At 54.8% G+C, this 13,118-nt stretch overlaps 1 protein-coding gene across 12 annotated transcripts in view; it reads right to left on the bottom strand.

Moving 5' to 3' along the window:
• CROCC2 (ciliary rootlet coiled-coil, rootletin family member 2) overlaps nucleotides 1–13,118 on the bottom strand; it is a 61,979-nt gene that overhangs the window by 29,330 nt on the left and 19,531 nt on the right. For 8 of the 12 annotated variants that reach the window (XR_014016503.1, XM_081242475.1, XM_081242469.1 and 5 more), the window contains exons 6-13: nucleotides 12,174–12,277; nucleotides 11,413–11,610; nucleotides 10,191–10,287; nucleotides 9,683–9,871; nucleotides 9,247–9,431; nucleotides 6,755–6,899; nucleotides 6,195–6,341; nucleotides 5,801–5,989 (exon numbers count right to left, since the gene is read on the bottom strand). Coding sequence is in view for 11 of the 12 variants with exons in the window: in XM_081242475.1 (XP_081098601.1) it covers nucleotides 5,801–5,989; nucleotides 6,195–6,341; nucleotides 6,755–6,899; nucleotides 9,247–9,431; nucleotides 9,683–9,871; nucleotides 10,191–10,287; nucleotides 11,413–11,610; nucleotides 12,174–12,277 (1,254 nt within the window). In the remaining variant the exon portion in view is untranslated. Of the gene's footprint in view, nucleotides 1–5,800; nucleotides 5,990–6,194; nucleotides 6,342–6,754; nucleotides 6,900–9,246; nucleotides 9,432–9,682; nucleotides 9,872–10,190; nucleotides 10,288–11,412; nucleotides 11,678–12,173; nucleotides 12,354–13,118 lie in introns of those variants that run through there. The other 4 variants (XM_081242472.1, XM_081242473.1, XM_081242479.1 and 1 more) reach the window with 4 other exon arrangements.

The following is a 13,118-nucleotide window of genomic DNA, read 5'->3' as shown; positions in this document are numbered from 1 at the left end:
AATTATTTCTATAATTTTTATGTATGATACTTGGCATTTAATCAACATATCAGACTGGGCCTATCAGAGACAGAATCATATGGCATAAAATCACATGCAAGAACATAAAATAGACACACTGCCTCCCTGTCCCCCTGGCTCTCAGATGTTGGAGTTATCAAACACAGACTTTAAAATAGTTGTGATTAACATGTTCAAGAAGATGGATGGTGAAATGTAGAATTTCACAATAGAACTGTACACTTAATATCAATAATATAATTTGAAAATACAATAACCAAAATTAATAGATGGGTTCAATGGCAGGTTAGATAGGATAGAAGACTAATAATCTGGAAGACAGACAAAAGAATGTACTAGATTGAGTCATGAGGAGAAAAAAGGACGGAAAATATAGATAAGAGTGTATAGATGTATAGGACAAGGCAAAAAGATCCAACATATGTGTAATTAGAATTACAGAGGGAGAGGAGAGAGAATATTTGAAGAGATATTGGACAAGAATTTCCCAAATCTAATAAAATACATCAAGCCACCAATTTAAAATGAGCCACAATCTTCCAAAAGGATAAAAACAAAGAAAATGTCACCTAGATATATCTTAGTAAAGTTTCTGTGAAAAGATTTTGAAAAAGAATATGTATTGGGTTGGCCAAAAAGTTCGTTTGAATCTGAACAGAAAGTGCAGCGGAGCATCTGGAATATCAGGCAGAACTTTTGGCAATCTCAGAATTGAGACAACAAAACTCGGAGTTCAGGGTGGGGGCCCTAGTTAGGAGCACAGGAGAGCTGTATTATACCGTGAGGTCAACACCCTGAGGTAGCTCACTCTTCAAAAAAGACTGAAGCCAGTTACAAAACAGCTAAATCCAAGACTGGATAAAGGTGATCTGCTCTGACTCTGATATCCTAAAATGAAAAGCAAATTCCCTTTGGAAGAAGTTTATATCACCCAGAGCCTCAAATTAGCTCTAAAAAACCTCAAAATCTGTCACTCAATAAAAAATTATTAAGCACCAGGAGATAAGGCCAAAGGACTGAAAACTAAGAGATAAAAGACAATAGAAATAGACCCAATTTGGGGGTCCAGATGTTGGAGTTATCAGACAAAGACCTGAAAAATATTATAATTAATGTGTTCAAGAACATATCCAGAAGATGGAGAATTTCACTAGATAGCTGAAGAGTGTGTGTGTGTGTGTGTGTGTGTGTGTGTGTGTGTGTGTGTGTTTGAAGTGACCATTTGAAGCAGAAATATTAATAATGTATTATAGAGTTTATAACAATATATGTATAAATAAAATATATGGCAATAAGCCCTAAGGATGGTAGGGATAAATGGAATATATTGTTGTCACGATCTTACATTGTTTGTGAAATAGTATAATGTTATTTTAATATAGACTGTGCATATCATAATTTTAAAGTAATCACTAAAATAATAACAAGAAGAAGTATAGCTAAAAAAAATTAATAGAGAACATAAAATGGAATACTAAATAAATATGCAACTAACCCAAAAGAAATCCAGAAAGGCAAAATGTAAAAATTTACAAAAAAAAGAGATAAATAGAAAGCAAACACCTAGATGGTGGATTGAACCAAGCATATCAACAGTTACCTTACATGTAAACGATGTAAACACTCCAGTTGAAAGGTAGAGATTGTCAGAGTAAATACAGAAGCAAGACCCGACACACTTTAAATATACAGACATAGACGAAATGAAGGTTAATGTATGGAAAGGATATAACATGGAAACAGTAAGTAAAGAAAGTTGGTGTGACTGTATCAATATCAGGAAAATTAGATATCAAGAAAACAAATGTTACCAAAGATAAGAGGGGACATTTTATAAAGATAAAAAGTCAGTTCAGCATGATGACATAAAATACTAATTTGTATGCTCCTAAAAATAGGAATTCAAAATATATGAAGCAAAAGTAGACAGAACTAAAGGTAGAAATAGACAATTCCACAATCATAGAGATTTAAATGTCATTAATAGAACAAGTAGACAAAAAAAATCAAACAAATAAAACAAACAAATAAACCCCATAAGTACACAGAAGACTTAAACAACAGTATCAAGCAACTTGACTTAATTGATATTTATAGGCACTACACTCAACAATGGTATAATACACATTCTTTTTACATGAACATGGAATGTTCAACAAAATAGATAATATGCTGGGCCATAAAGCATGCTTCAATACATTTAAATCTGTTCAAATAATATGGAGTATGTTTTCTGACCTTATTGGAATTATATTAGATGTTGATAACAATTAGATACTTAGAAAATTCCCAAATTTGGAAATTAGGTAATATATGTCTAAATCCATGGGTCAAAGAAGAAATCACACAGAGAATGAGAAAATAGTTTGAACTGAATGATAATAAAAACACAACAGGCAAAATTATTAGGATGCAGAAGAAACAGCCACAAGACCAAGTAGGAAATCTGAATAACCCTATATCTAATAAATAATTTAATTTTTATCACAACTTTTCTCACAAAGAAAACTCCAGACTTAAATGACTTCACTAGTGAATTCTACCAACATTTAAGGAAGAAACAGAAATTTTAAAACACTTTCAGGAAATAGAAGAGGAGGGAACACTTCCCAACTTATTTTGTGAGGCCAGCATAACCCACATTCCAAATCTGACAAAAACATTATGAGAAAAAAAATTATAGACTAATGTTCCTCATGAATATGGATGTAAAAATCCTTAACAAAACATTATGAAATTGTTTATCTCAGGTATGCAAGGTTGTTTTAACATTAGAAAAATAAACCAATATAATTAGCTGTATTAACAGAATAAGAATGATGGCATGATCATCTTAATTCATTCAGGAAACACATTTAACAGAATTCAAAACCCATTCATAATTTAAAAAAAAATCTCAGCATGCTAGGAATAAAAGAGAGCTTCCTCAATCTGATAAGAGGCATCTATGAAAAGCCTATAGATAACATCACACTTCATGGTGAAATATTGAATTCTTTCCCTGTGGTTGAGTTTGGTAGAAGGATGGCCACTCTTACTACTTCTTTTCAATTTTGTTCTGTAGGTCTTTAGCCAGTGAATTAAGAGAAGATGAGATAAAAGTCACTGAGATCAGAAAGGAAGTAAAACTGTTGTTATTCACAGATAACATGATTATGTACATGTAAAACCCTGGTGCTTATCAGTGAATTTGTCAAGATTGCATGATTGAAAGTTAATCTATGAGATTGTATTTCTATATACTAGTAATGGACATAGGAAAATGGAATTAAAACAGCAAGGCACAATATCAAAACTAGGAATTAATTTAATCAAAGATGTGCAAGACCTCTACACTGAAAACTACAAAACACAGCTGAGAGGAATTAAGTAAAGAAAAAAACGGAGAGATATACCATGTTCATGGATGGACAACTAGATACAGTTAAGATGTCCAGTCTTCTCAAATTGACATATAAATTCAACACAATCCCAATCAAGGTTCTACCAGGCTTTTTTGGGTATAGAAATTGACAATCTAATTCTAAAATGTATATGAATATGCAAAGGTTTGAGAACAGCCAAACAATCTTGAAAAGAAGGATAAGATGGGAATACTCACATTACTTAATTTCAAGACATTAAAAAGCTACAGGAATGAAGACAGTGCAGTTTTCGTGAAAGGATGAACAAATAGATCAGTTTGCACAGATCAACAATATGATCTAGGCACATATATGCACATGTATGATCGATTTATTTTCAACAAGTTGCCAAGATAATTCAAGGAGGAAAGGAAAGTCTTTTCAAAAATTGGTGCTGGAACAACTGGATATTAGTGTGAAAAATAATGGACTTCAGTTCCTATTTCATACCACACACCTGTGGTTCTCACACCTTAATGTGCATCAGAATCACTGGGAGGGATAATTAAAATCCAGATTTCTGGGCCCCACGCACAGAGTTTCAGATTCAGTAGGTTTGGGGAGGGCAGCTGAGAATTTGCATTTTAAACAAGTTTTCAAGTGATACTGATGCTGCTGGTCTGAGGAACACACTTTGAGAGCCACTGCTGTACAGAAAAATCAACTTGAAATGGATCATAGACCTAAGAGCTAGATGAAAACAGAGTAGGATATTGTCTCGTCCTTGAGCTAGGCAAAAATTTCTCAGACAGCACCTAGAAAACATTAACCATAAATTTTTTTTAAACTTGGTGAACTGAATTTTGCCAAAGTTAAACTTTTCTGTCCATCAAAAATACCATTAAGAAAATGTATAGGCGAGTCACAGAAATGTGAGTACATCTGTCTGGCAACCTACTTTTATCCAAGATATATGAACTCCTATATATCCATAACCAAAATATGAAAACCCAATAAAAATAGGCAATAGACTTGAATAGTTGACAAAATAAGGTATATGAATATTTAGTAAAAGCATATGAAAATGTGCTTAATGCCATTTGTTGTCAGAAAATGCCAATTAAAACCACAGTGGCGTATAACTTCACACATACAGAATAGCTAAAAAGTAAAGACGGATGATGCCAAATGTTGATGAGGCAGAGGAGTGGCTGGAAGCCTCCCACGCTGCTGGTGAGTAAAGTGATACCACCACTGTGGAAGGCTGCTCGCCAGTTTCTCATAAAGTTCAACACACACCTACCCAGTGACTCCACAATTGCACTCCTATGTATTTACTCAAGAGAAATGAGAATATCCATAGTGACTTGACCACGAATGATCATAGCAGTCTTGTCCACTCCCCAAATGGAAAGAACCCAGAAGTCCAGCAGCGGGTGAATGGGTAAGCAGATGTGGTTTATCCGTATGATGGAATATTACTATGCAGTCAAAAAGAAGGAGCTCTTGATACACCTAAGAACAGGGATGACTCTCAAAGACGTCGTGTTGAGGGAGAGAAGCTAGGCTCAAAAGAGTCTATGCCCCATGGCTCCATTTACAACAAGGTCTAAAACAGGTCAGGGCAGAGGCCGCCTGGTTGGCCGTGACAGGAGGGAGCCTGCTGGGCTGGTGGAGACACTCTGCATACTGACTGTGGTGGTGGCTACACAGGTGCTTACAACTGTCAAAAACTGTGCGGTGGCTTACTGAGTGTAGTCACTCTTTGCCTAAAAAAAGAGGAAAAGATGACCGCAAAAAGGAGAGCACAGAGTCTGAGAAACAGAAAGAGGCTGGACTGAGTCCCAAAGGTGACAGACCATGAAGTCTGAATGCCACTGGGGGCCGGAGACGCTGCAGAGGCAGGGTTTCCATGTGTACCGACAAGGCTGATGTCAGGAGAAAGCAAAGGTGCTGCAGTGTCTCGTCCCAGGGAGTCTGACCTCCTCCATGGAAGATCCACGTCAGCAGACTTGGGAATGAACGCAGGAATGCATGAGCTAGTGAGTGATGGGGCAGCTCTTTTGTGTGGATGTGGTCCAGGAAGGAGAGAAACAAGACAACGGAGGAGCAGTGAAGACTTCCCCCCGAGTGTGTGAGCATCAGTGGGCCCGAGGCCTCCGACCAGGGGAGAACCCAGCCCCCGGATGTTGGGGACAGGCCTGATGTAAAGGTCCTTCTTTGTGTGCCCCTCCCCCGTTCCCCGCCTCCCAGCACTGGGAAGACGGCTTCGAATCAGCCACGACGCCAGGCAGCATTGCAGTTAGAAAGCGCTGGTGCTGACATACATCCTGAACCAGCGTGACTTCCAAAGGTGCCGTGTGCCCGGCCGCCCTGGAGGCAGCGGTGGCCCTGCTGGGTGGGGCTGGGGGCCCGGGGCCCCGCGGACCCCTCACCTGGCCCACCTGCTCCTGCAGCTGGGCCCGCTCTTGCCGGAGCCAGGCCGCCTGCGCCTCCAGCCTCTGCAGCCGCTCCTCCAGGCGATGGCAGGCCTGCTGCAGGCCCCTCCTCTCGGCCCGCACGAGCTCCAGCTGCTGCTCTGCCCGCGCCAGCTGCTCTCGGGCACCCGCCCGCTCTTGTTCCAGCTGCCGCCAGAGGAGAAGGGAGGGGTCCATGTTCAGGCCCTGCCCCCACACCCTCAGCCCCCAGGTCCAGGAGGGGAGAAGGTGGGGAGAGGATGGGTGAAGGGAGGGCCCTGAGCTCGGGGGAGCAGGGCGGGGGCAGGAACTCACAGCCACGCTGGGGAAGCGAGGCTCAGGCAAGGTCCATCCCCCTGGGCCCTCGTCTCACCTGCAGGACCAGGTGGCTCAGGGAGCCTTTGTCCTGAGCCAGCCCCGCCATCAGGGCAGCCATGTCAGCCAGGGAATGCCTCTGCTCCGCCCCCTCCGCCTTGAGCTGGCACACGAGCAGTTCCAGGTTGGTTTTGCTGGACTCGGCCTGGGGGGGTGGCGGGAGGGCAGAGGGCACCCCAGCGGGGAAGCCAGGGAGGGACTTTCAGGTTCATGGGCAGAGCTTCCCCTGGGCAGAGCTGTTAGCACCGGGGAGGGAGTGAGCCCTGCATCACGGAGGTGTGCGAGCCGGCGCTCTGGGTGGGGTCTGGTGGAAGGGGGCCCACGGTGGTGAGGCCTCTGGGGCAGACGGTGGCCCCCGGGTACAAGGCTGCATGCAGCCAGGAGAGGTGACAGGGCGACTGAGGGAGGGGGCACCCTGAGAGAAGGTGTGCCCAGCGCTCAGGGAAGGTGGGCCGGTGCCCACTGGCCAGGGACCCAGGAGGCCACCGCTGAATTTGGGGGCTCTGGGCATGGCCTGAGGGCCCAGGCAGCGGGGGGAGAGAGGAGCGGAAGTCGTACCCGGGCCAGGGTGCTGCGCAGACCCTCCCCCTCGCTCTCCAGGACGTCCCTCTGCAGCCGCGCTGTGTTCAGCACCTCCTGGGCCCACACCAGCTCCTTCTTGAGCCCCGAGACCTTCTCCTCCAGCTGCTCCAGGCGCCCTTGACTGAGACCCAGAAACCAGAGGGCAGAGGGCGCTAGGTCGCCTCAGGGCAAGATGGGGGCCCAGCAGGCAGGGCAGCTCCCTCCAAGCCCAGGGGGCCCAGAGGAGCGTGGCTTGCCCTGCAGGCCAGGAACTGCTGAGCCGTTTCTGGCTGGGGGTTGCATTGTGAGCGGAGGCCTGGCCGTCACGCCTGGGTGAGGAGCACGTGCACACACACGCTGGGGCACCCATCTTGGCTGGGCCCAGGGTGGTGGATTTGCCCCAGGGTGGTGCTGGGCCGGACTTGGAGTGAGTGTCTGGGTGGCGGTGGGGGCCGGCCGCCATGGGCAGGGCCTGCTGTCTTGCTAGGCACCCCGACCCCTGAGATGAGGCTGGTGAAGAAGAGGTCCCATCAGCAGCTGAGGACGCCGGGGCCCAGAGGGGACAGGACAGCCCGCTGGTGGCAGCTTGGCCCCCCTGCCCCCCAGCTCCCTCCAGCCCTGCAGGCCCTGCTTCACCAGCTCCGCCTTCTGCCCCGCCCCCGCCGGAGGCTTCTCTGCAGCCCCGAGCTCCTTGTCGGAAACACCCACCGTCCCCCTCAGCTCCTCCATCGCCTCCTCCAGAGCTGCCTCCTCTCTGGGAGCAGGGGAGGAGAAGCCGGGGGTCCCAGGCGTGCAGCCGGAGAGGGGAGCCGAGGGACCCTCACTGGGTGCATTCGAGCCTCGGCCGAGTACCGGGAGGGTAGATGGGGCGGGGGCCGTGGAGGCCACTCGGGGCCGGGGCTTAGGGAGGAGTGGGGAGGGACGAGAAGACCCCACGACTCGGCCCCTGGCTGCCCTGTCCCCTGGGGCGGCCACCTGTGGGCTTGCCTGTCTCCTGGTGGCCCTGTGGGGGCCCCTAAAGCCCTGGAGGGCCCTGCGCCAGGGGTGTCCCTGCCCTCGGCCTCCGCATCTGCAGAGCCCAGAGGGGAGGAGGGGCGCCTGCCCGCCGGGAACCCCACAGCTCCAGGTCTGCTTGCAGTGCTGACCTCCCCTGACGGCCGAGCCTTGTCAAAGCTGTGCTCGCCGCTGACCCCCACCCCCCCGGCCCCAGCCGGGTTCCCTCTGCCGGTCACCCACCAGCCAGAGCTGCAGTCTCAGCAGCTCTCCCCTGGCCGTGCTCTGAAGCACCGACTCCTGAGGCCCCATTTCCCAAATGTCCCTGGGATTCAGCCCCTCCTCCCCCCGTGCTGAGGGGCCGCTCCAGCCTGCCCCTCCCCCCCCTCCCCCGGCCCCAGGACGCTGCGGCCAGACCAGCCCTGCCAAAGCCACGGCTGTGAGGGCGGCGCCCCTGCCAACGGCTCCCCCGCGGCCCCCCGTGACCTCTGCTCCTTGGCGTGGTGAGGGGGCCCCGCCTGCCTTGCTCTGTGCCCCACTCCTGCTCCTGTCTCCCCCTGGCAAGGCCCTTCCGCCCCCCGGGGGCCACCCCTGGCTCCTCCGCTCCCGGGCCCCTGTGCCAGGCTGAACCCGCCTGCTCCCATCTCTTTGCCCATCTCTCGTGCATTTCTCAAGAGCGGGACTGGGATTGGTTTTTCCTTTGGACCTCCTGTCTCAGACCCGAGTGCACTGTCAGGACACCCAGAGAAGGGGCAGCCCTGAGGGACCTGCAGTCCCAACCCCCCGGGGTGAGCGAGGGGAAGCACAGGTGGTGCTCCTGTCTGCCCCTGCATCGCTCCCTCCTGCAGGAAGCCTTCCTGGGCTGCCAGCCCACTCCCCGCCCCATCTCCTGGCTCAGGCAGTGTGTGGATTTGGGAAGGCCCACCGAGCCTCTCACTCAGGACTATAAATCCTGGGGGATTCTCTTTCCAGGTCCTTCACCCCCACCAGCCCCAGTGCAGTAAGACGTGCACAGAAGAATCCAGACAGTCTCACGGCCGACTGCACCACGGAACACCAGATCCGCAGGACAGGACAGGAGGGCACGCGGGGGCCACCCCAGTGGATGGGGCGGGAGTTGGGGTTTTATGGACCACCTGTGAAGGCTGGGTAAGACCCCCGGAGGAGTCCTGGCAGCCAGCGGGGAGGTGGGAGAGAGCAGAGCCTGCTCCCAGGAGGGGAATGTGGAAATGGGCCGGGCAGCTGGGAGCCTGGGATGCAGGCCAAGGGGCAGGCATGTGCTCAGCCTGGGCTTTGGGAAGGTGAGTCCTGGGGAGACACAGCCCGGACGGGCCCAGACGAGGGAAGAGGGGCTGTGCTCAGTGCAGGCAGGGGCTGGGGGGTGAAGGGGCGAGGAGGCAGCCTTTGGGCTGGGAGTACCTCCTGTCCGGGAGATGGCCCTCACTTCTCCTGTGGGGGGCATCGTGGAGAAGGTGAGCCCAGCCCGCCAGCCTCACCTTCCTGGGAGCTCGCTGGACTCCCGGCGGCGCTGCGCCCCCAGCTCGCCCAGGAGGTCCTGGCGCTCCCGGGCCTGCTGCTGCAGGAGCCTCCGCGAGGCCTGCAGCTCCCGCTGGCTCTCGGACAGCTGCTCGTGGAGCCCGGCGGCCGCTGCCACGGAGGACTCCAGCTGCCGGCGCAGCTCCTGCCCGCGAGGGGGAGCGTGGCGTGAGCCCCGTGGCCTGGCCAGGCCTTCGACCACAGAAGCCAGCGGGGTTCCCAACTGCCCGAGAAAGGATGCACTTCAGACCGGAGACCCTCCCCGGGGTGTGGGGCTCAGGGGCAGGCGCCTGCTGGGACACAGGCCGGCCCTGTAACTGCCCTTCTCAGCCTGGCGGGCTTTGTGGCTTTGCTCCGGTGGGGATGGGGCACAGCGTTGCCTCTGTGGCCGCCCACCTGCTCCCGCTGCCGCTGCCTCTCAATGGCCACCTGCACAGCCCGCAGCGCAGGGTCCAGGGCGGCCGGGGAGCAGGCCCGTGGGGGGGACGCAGCCCGTGGGGGGCTCCTTGGTTGGCCCTGCGCCTCCTGGCCTTCGGTGCTGCCACTCCAGGCTGGCTCCGGGCACCCCGCGTCTGCCTGCGCCACCTTCAGGGCGCAGGGAGGAAGGGGTGGAGGGGAGAGAGCTCAGGGCTGAGGTCGAACGGGTCCTTCCAGACCATCTCCCGGGCCTGCTCAAACCACCAGGGCCCTGCAGCCCCTCCGCTGCTCCACGCGGGAAGGACCCGAGACGGGCCCTCGCCTTTGTGACGCTGCCCAAGGTGAGCTGCAGGGATTCGACCTCAGCCCTCAAGTGTCCCAGGGCCGGCCGGTCTCCCCTGCGATGGGACTCCAGCTGGCGGGGGAGGCTGCTCAGTGGGGCCCGGATTCCCCCACCGCGAGCCGCCCCTCTCCCAGTCCCACGCACCAGTTCCTGAACCTCCGTTCTGAGGGAGGAGATGGTTTCCTCCTTGTCCGCATTCTGCTCTGTGAGCTTCCCCACCAGCAATGTCTGCTCCCAGAGTCTGGAGAGAAGTCGGGGTGGGGTCGTCAGTGCAGAGAACAGAGGCCGGGGCACCGGCGGGCCCTGGAACCCCGCGGCCCCGTCTTCCTCCTCCTGGGGTGTGGCCTGCCTGCTGGCTTCGGCCACCTCTGCCTGCGTGGGCCTTAGTCCCACTCCAGTCAGACACCTCTCTTCTGCTCTAGAGCCTGCAGTGGCTCCCACTGTCTCAGGGTAAAGCGCAGAGCCCGAGTGCAGCTCTGACCCTGACTCAGCTCTCTAGCCCCACAGCGTGGCTTCCCAAGGCCCTGCTCTGTCCTTGGGGTGTGGCAGGGGCCGTGCTCACCTCTGGGCTTTTGTCCCGGCTGGTCCCTCTGCCACTGTAAGTCTAATGGTGTTATTGTCTTTCCTTCCCGGGAACCACCTTCTTCTCAAAGACCCCTGGTTGCCCCCCAACACCCGGGCCTCCCTTCCCGTGGGCCCAGAGCACCCAGCTCAGGCCCCGGGCGCTGAACCCTCGGGCTGTGCTGGACTGCCCGTACCCCCGGGCCCTCCGTGGCTCTCCTCCGGGGTGGCTGGGGTGTGCTGGACTCAGCTGGCCCCGAGGGCGTTTGTGACCACGTGAGCCCCAGGTCCCGTGGAACAGAGGCCCGTGGCAGCGTTAGGAGCTGCCTCCTGTTTCCTGCAGAAGCTGCCCTCACGAGACCTTCGAGCGCCACACGTGAGTTCCGTGTCCAGAACCTCCCACGATAACTGGGAGTGGACCCTGGCTCCTCTGGGGGCCCTCAAAACAAGCGCCCACCCTGGAAGGATAGGCCTTTTAGGCCTGAAAATTCCACTTCTGGAAGCAGCCACGGGGAAACGGTCCGAGGGCACCCAGGGCAGTGTTCACAGAGACGCGCCCAGTCGCAGGGCGCTGGCTCTGCCTCCAGGGGGTGGTGGGTAAGGAGGTCTGGGCCCGCCTGCCTTTGCCAGGAGATGGCGATTATGAGCCGTGGGCGGCACCAGGGAAGTGCCCCGGTGTCAGGGCGTGGGGTGAAATCAGGAGTTACAACTGCACCTGAGCAAAGTCCCAGACCCGCGGCTGCTGGGCAGATGGGTGGGCGCGGCAACCCGCCCCCGCCCCCCACCCCTGACCTCCTGCACCCACCTGGCCTGGAGTGCCACCTTCTCGGCATCCCAGCGACCCTGAAGCTGCAGCATCTCCCGCACCTTGTCCTGCAGCTGCTGCTTCAGGGCGCTGGCTGTGCGGCTGGCCGTCAGCTGCAGGTTGGAGCCGAGGTTCAGGCAGGCCATGTGCAGGCGCTGGGCCGTCCTGGCCGCGTCCATTCGCATGTCAGCAAGGCCCCTGGGAGACAAGGGCGGCTCCGCTGAGCCTCGGGGCTGTGTCTGTGGCTCGGCCTGGAGGCTCCACGCTGGGTGGCAGAGGCAGGGTCTGGTGATAGGCCTGCCGCAGACCCCTCCCGTGCCATCCTCAGGAGAGGCCCCGCCAGGTGGCATCTCAGCGGGGCAGGGGTGAGCAGGAGCTGGGCCAGGCCAGACAGGACAGGCTGTCCACCTTGAGCAGCACTTCCACCCTCTGAGCCTCAAGGGCCCAAGGTAGACCGTTCGAGGCTCTCGGCAAGGGCCGGAGGGAAGCCAGAGTCCTTGCGTGTGGAGCCACCCCCTCACGCCGTATCTCCCTAGCTGGCCTGCCTCTCTCCTCTCCCCTGCACCCTTGCCTGCATCACTCTGTCCATCCGTCCATCTCCTCCACTGCCCACCTCTCCTGCCGTCTCCACCACTCCCATCGGGCCACCCATGGGAGGAGCGTGGCGGGCCCGATGCCTGGGCCCAGCATCAGGTGCCCTTCTCCCTGACCCTGATGTAGCCCACGCCTGGCTCTGGGTGGGCAGGGTGGCTGGCACGCACCTCTCGGTGGCTGCACGCAGCTCAGCCAGGTGTCCACGGAGGGCTGTGACCTGTCTCTGCAGGAGGAGGACATCCTGGTGCCCCACTGCGCGAGTACGCTGAGTCTGAAAGCAAAAGGCTTGCATCCACTGCAGGCGGAGGCCAGGCGCCGAGGGGTGAGGGGAGCCCTGCGGCCACATTCACCTGCCCCACAATCCGCTCCTCCGGCTCCAGCGGGGCGGAGAGCAGACCCTCATCGCTACCCTCCTGCATGCGGCACCTACCCCACTGGCTTACCTTCCTGAGCAATGCAACTCGCCCCATCCCCGGGGGGCAGTGCTTTGCTCCCCTCCCCAGAGGACCTGGGGAGATGACCACTCCCAGCTCCAGAACCAGGACCCACGCAGCCTGGTCCCCCCACGGGGCCGTGGGCAGCACTCCGCTCCCGCCCTCCAGCTGGGGGGTGCGGAGAACGACACAAGGAAACAGGCCTTTGCTTCTCCTCCAGGACCTAGAGAGCAGCGCTTACTCTCGGAGGGCCCCTAGGACGTCGGGAGTGGGGCCTGGCCCTTCAAGGTGGCAGGGAGGCAGAAGCCTCTGCCAGTAGGAGCCCATGTAGTGGTAGGGGTGGGGGAGCCACCCTGAGAACAGGCGGAGTGAACAAGGTTGTAAGGTGCAGGGAGAGCCCACTGCTGGGCTGTGAACGGGGTGGGGGGGGTGGGGGGGAGGGGGTGGAGAGCTGGGGGCAGGAGTGCGATGGAATTCACGGGCGGTCAGTGGTGCCAGCCTTGCAGGGAACTAAGCCGGAGCCCAGAAGGTCCTGAGTCTCCCCACCACCTTCCCAGCCCCTGCACTGGGCTGTGTCCTGAACACTGACCTCCAGGGACCCCCCCCAGGGCTCACCACCACGCCCAGTGCTTTCCAGGGCTCCCACGGCCCCTCCTGCCTGTTACAGCCCCGCCCACG

This window comes from Mesoplodon bidens (assembly GCF_964165515.1).
Source record: "Mesoplodon bidens genome assembly, chromosome: 8".
NCBI classification, from domain to species: Eukaryota; Metazoa; Chordata; class Mammalia; order Artiodactyla; family Ziphiidae; genus Mesoplodon; species Mesoplodon bidens.
The sequence above is the reverse complement of the archived record's forward strand: the minus strand, read 5'-3'. Positions and strand labels throughout refer to the sequence as shown.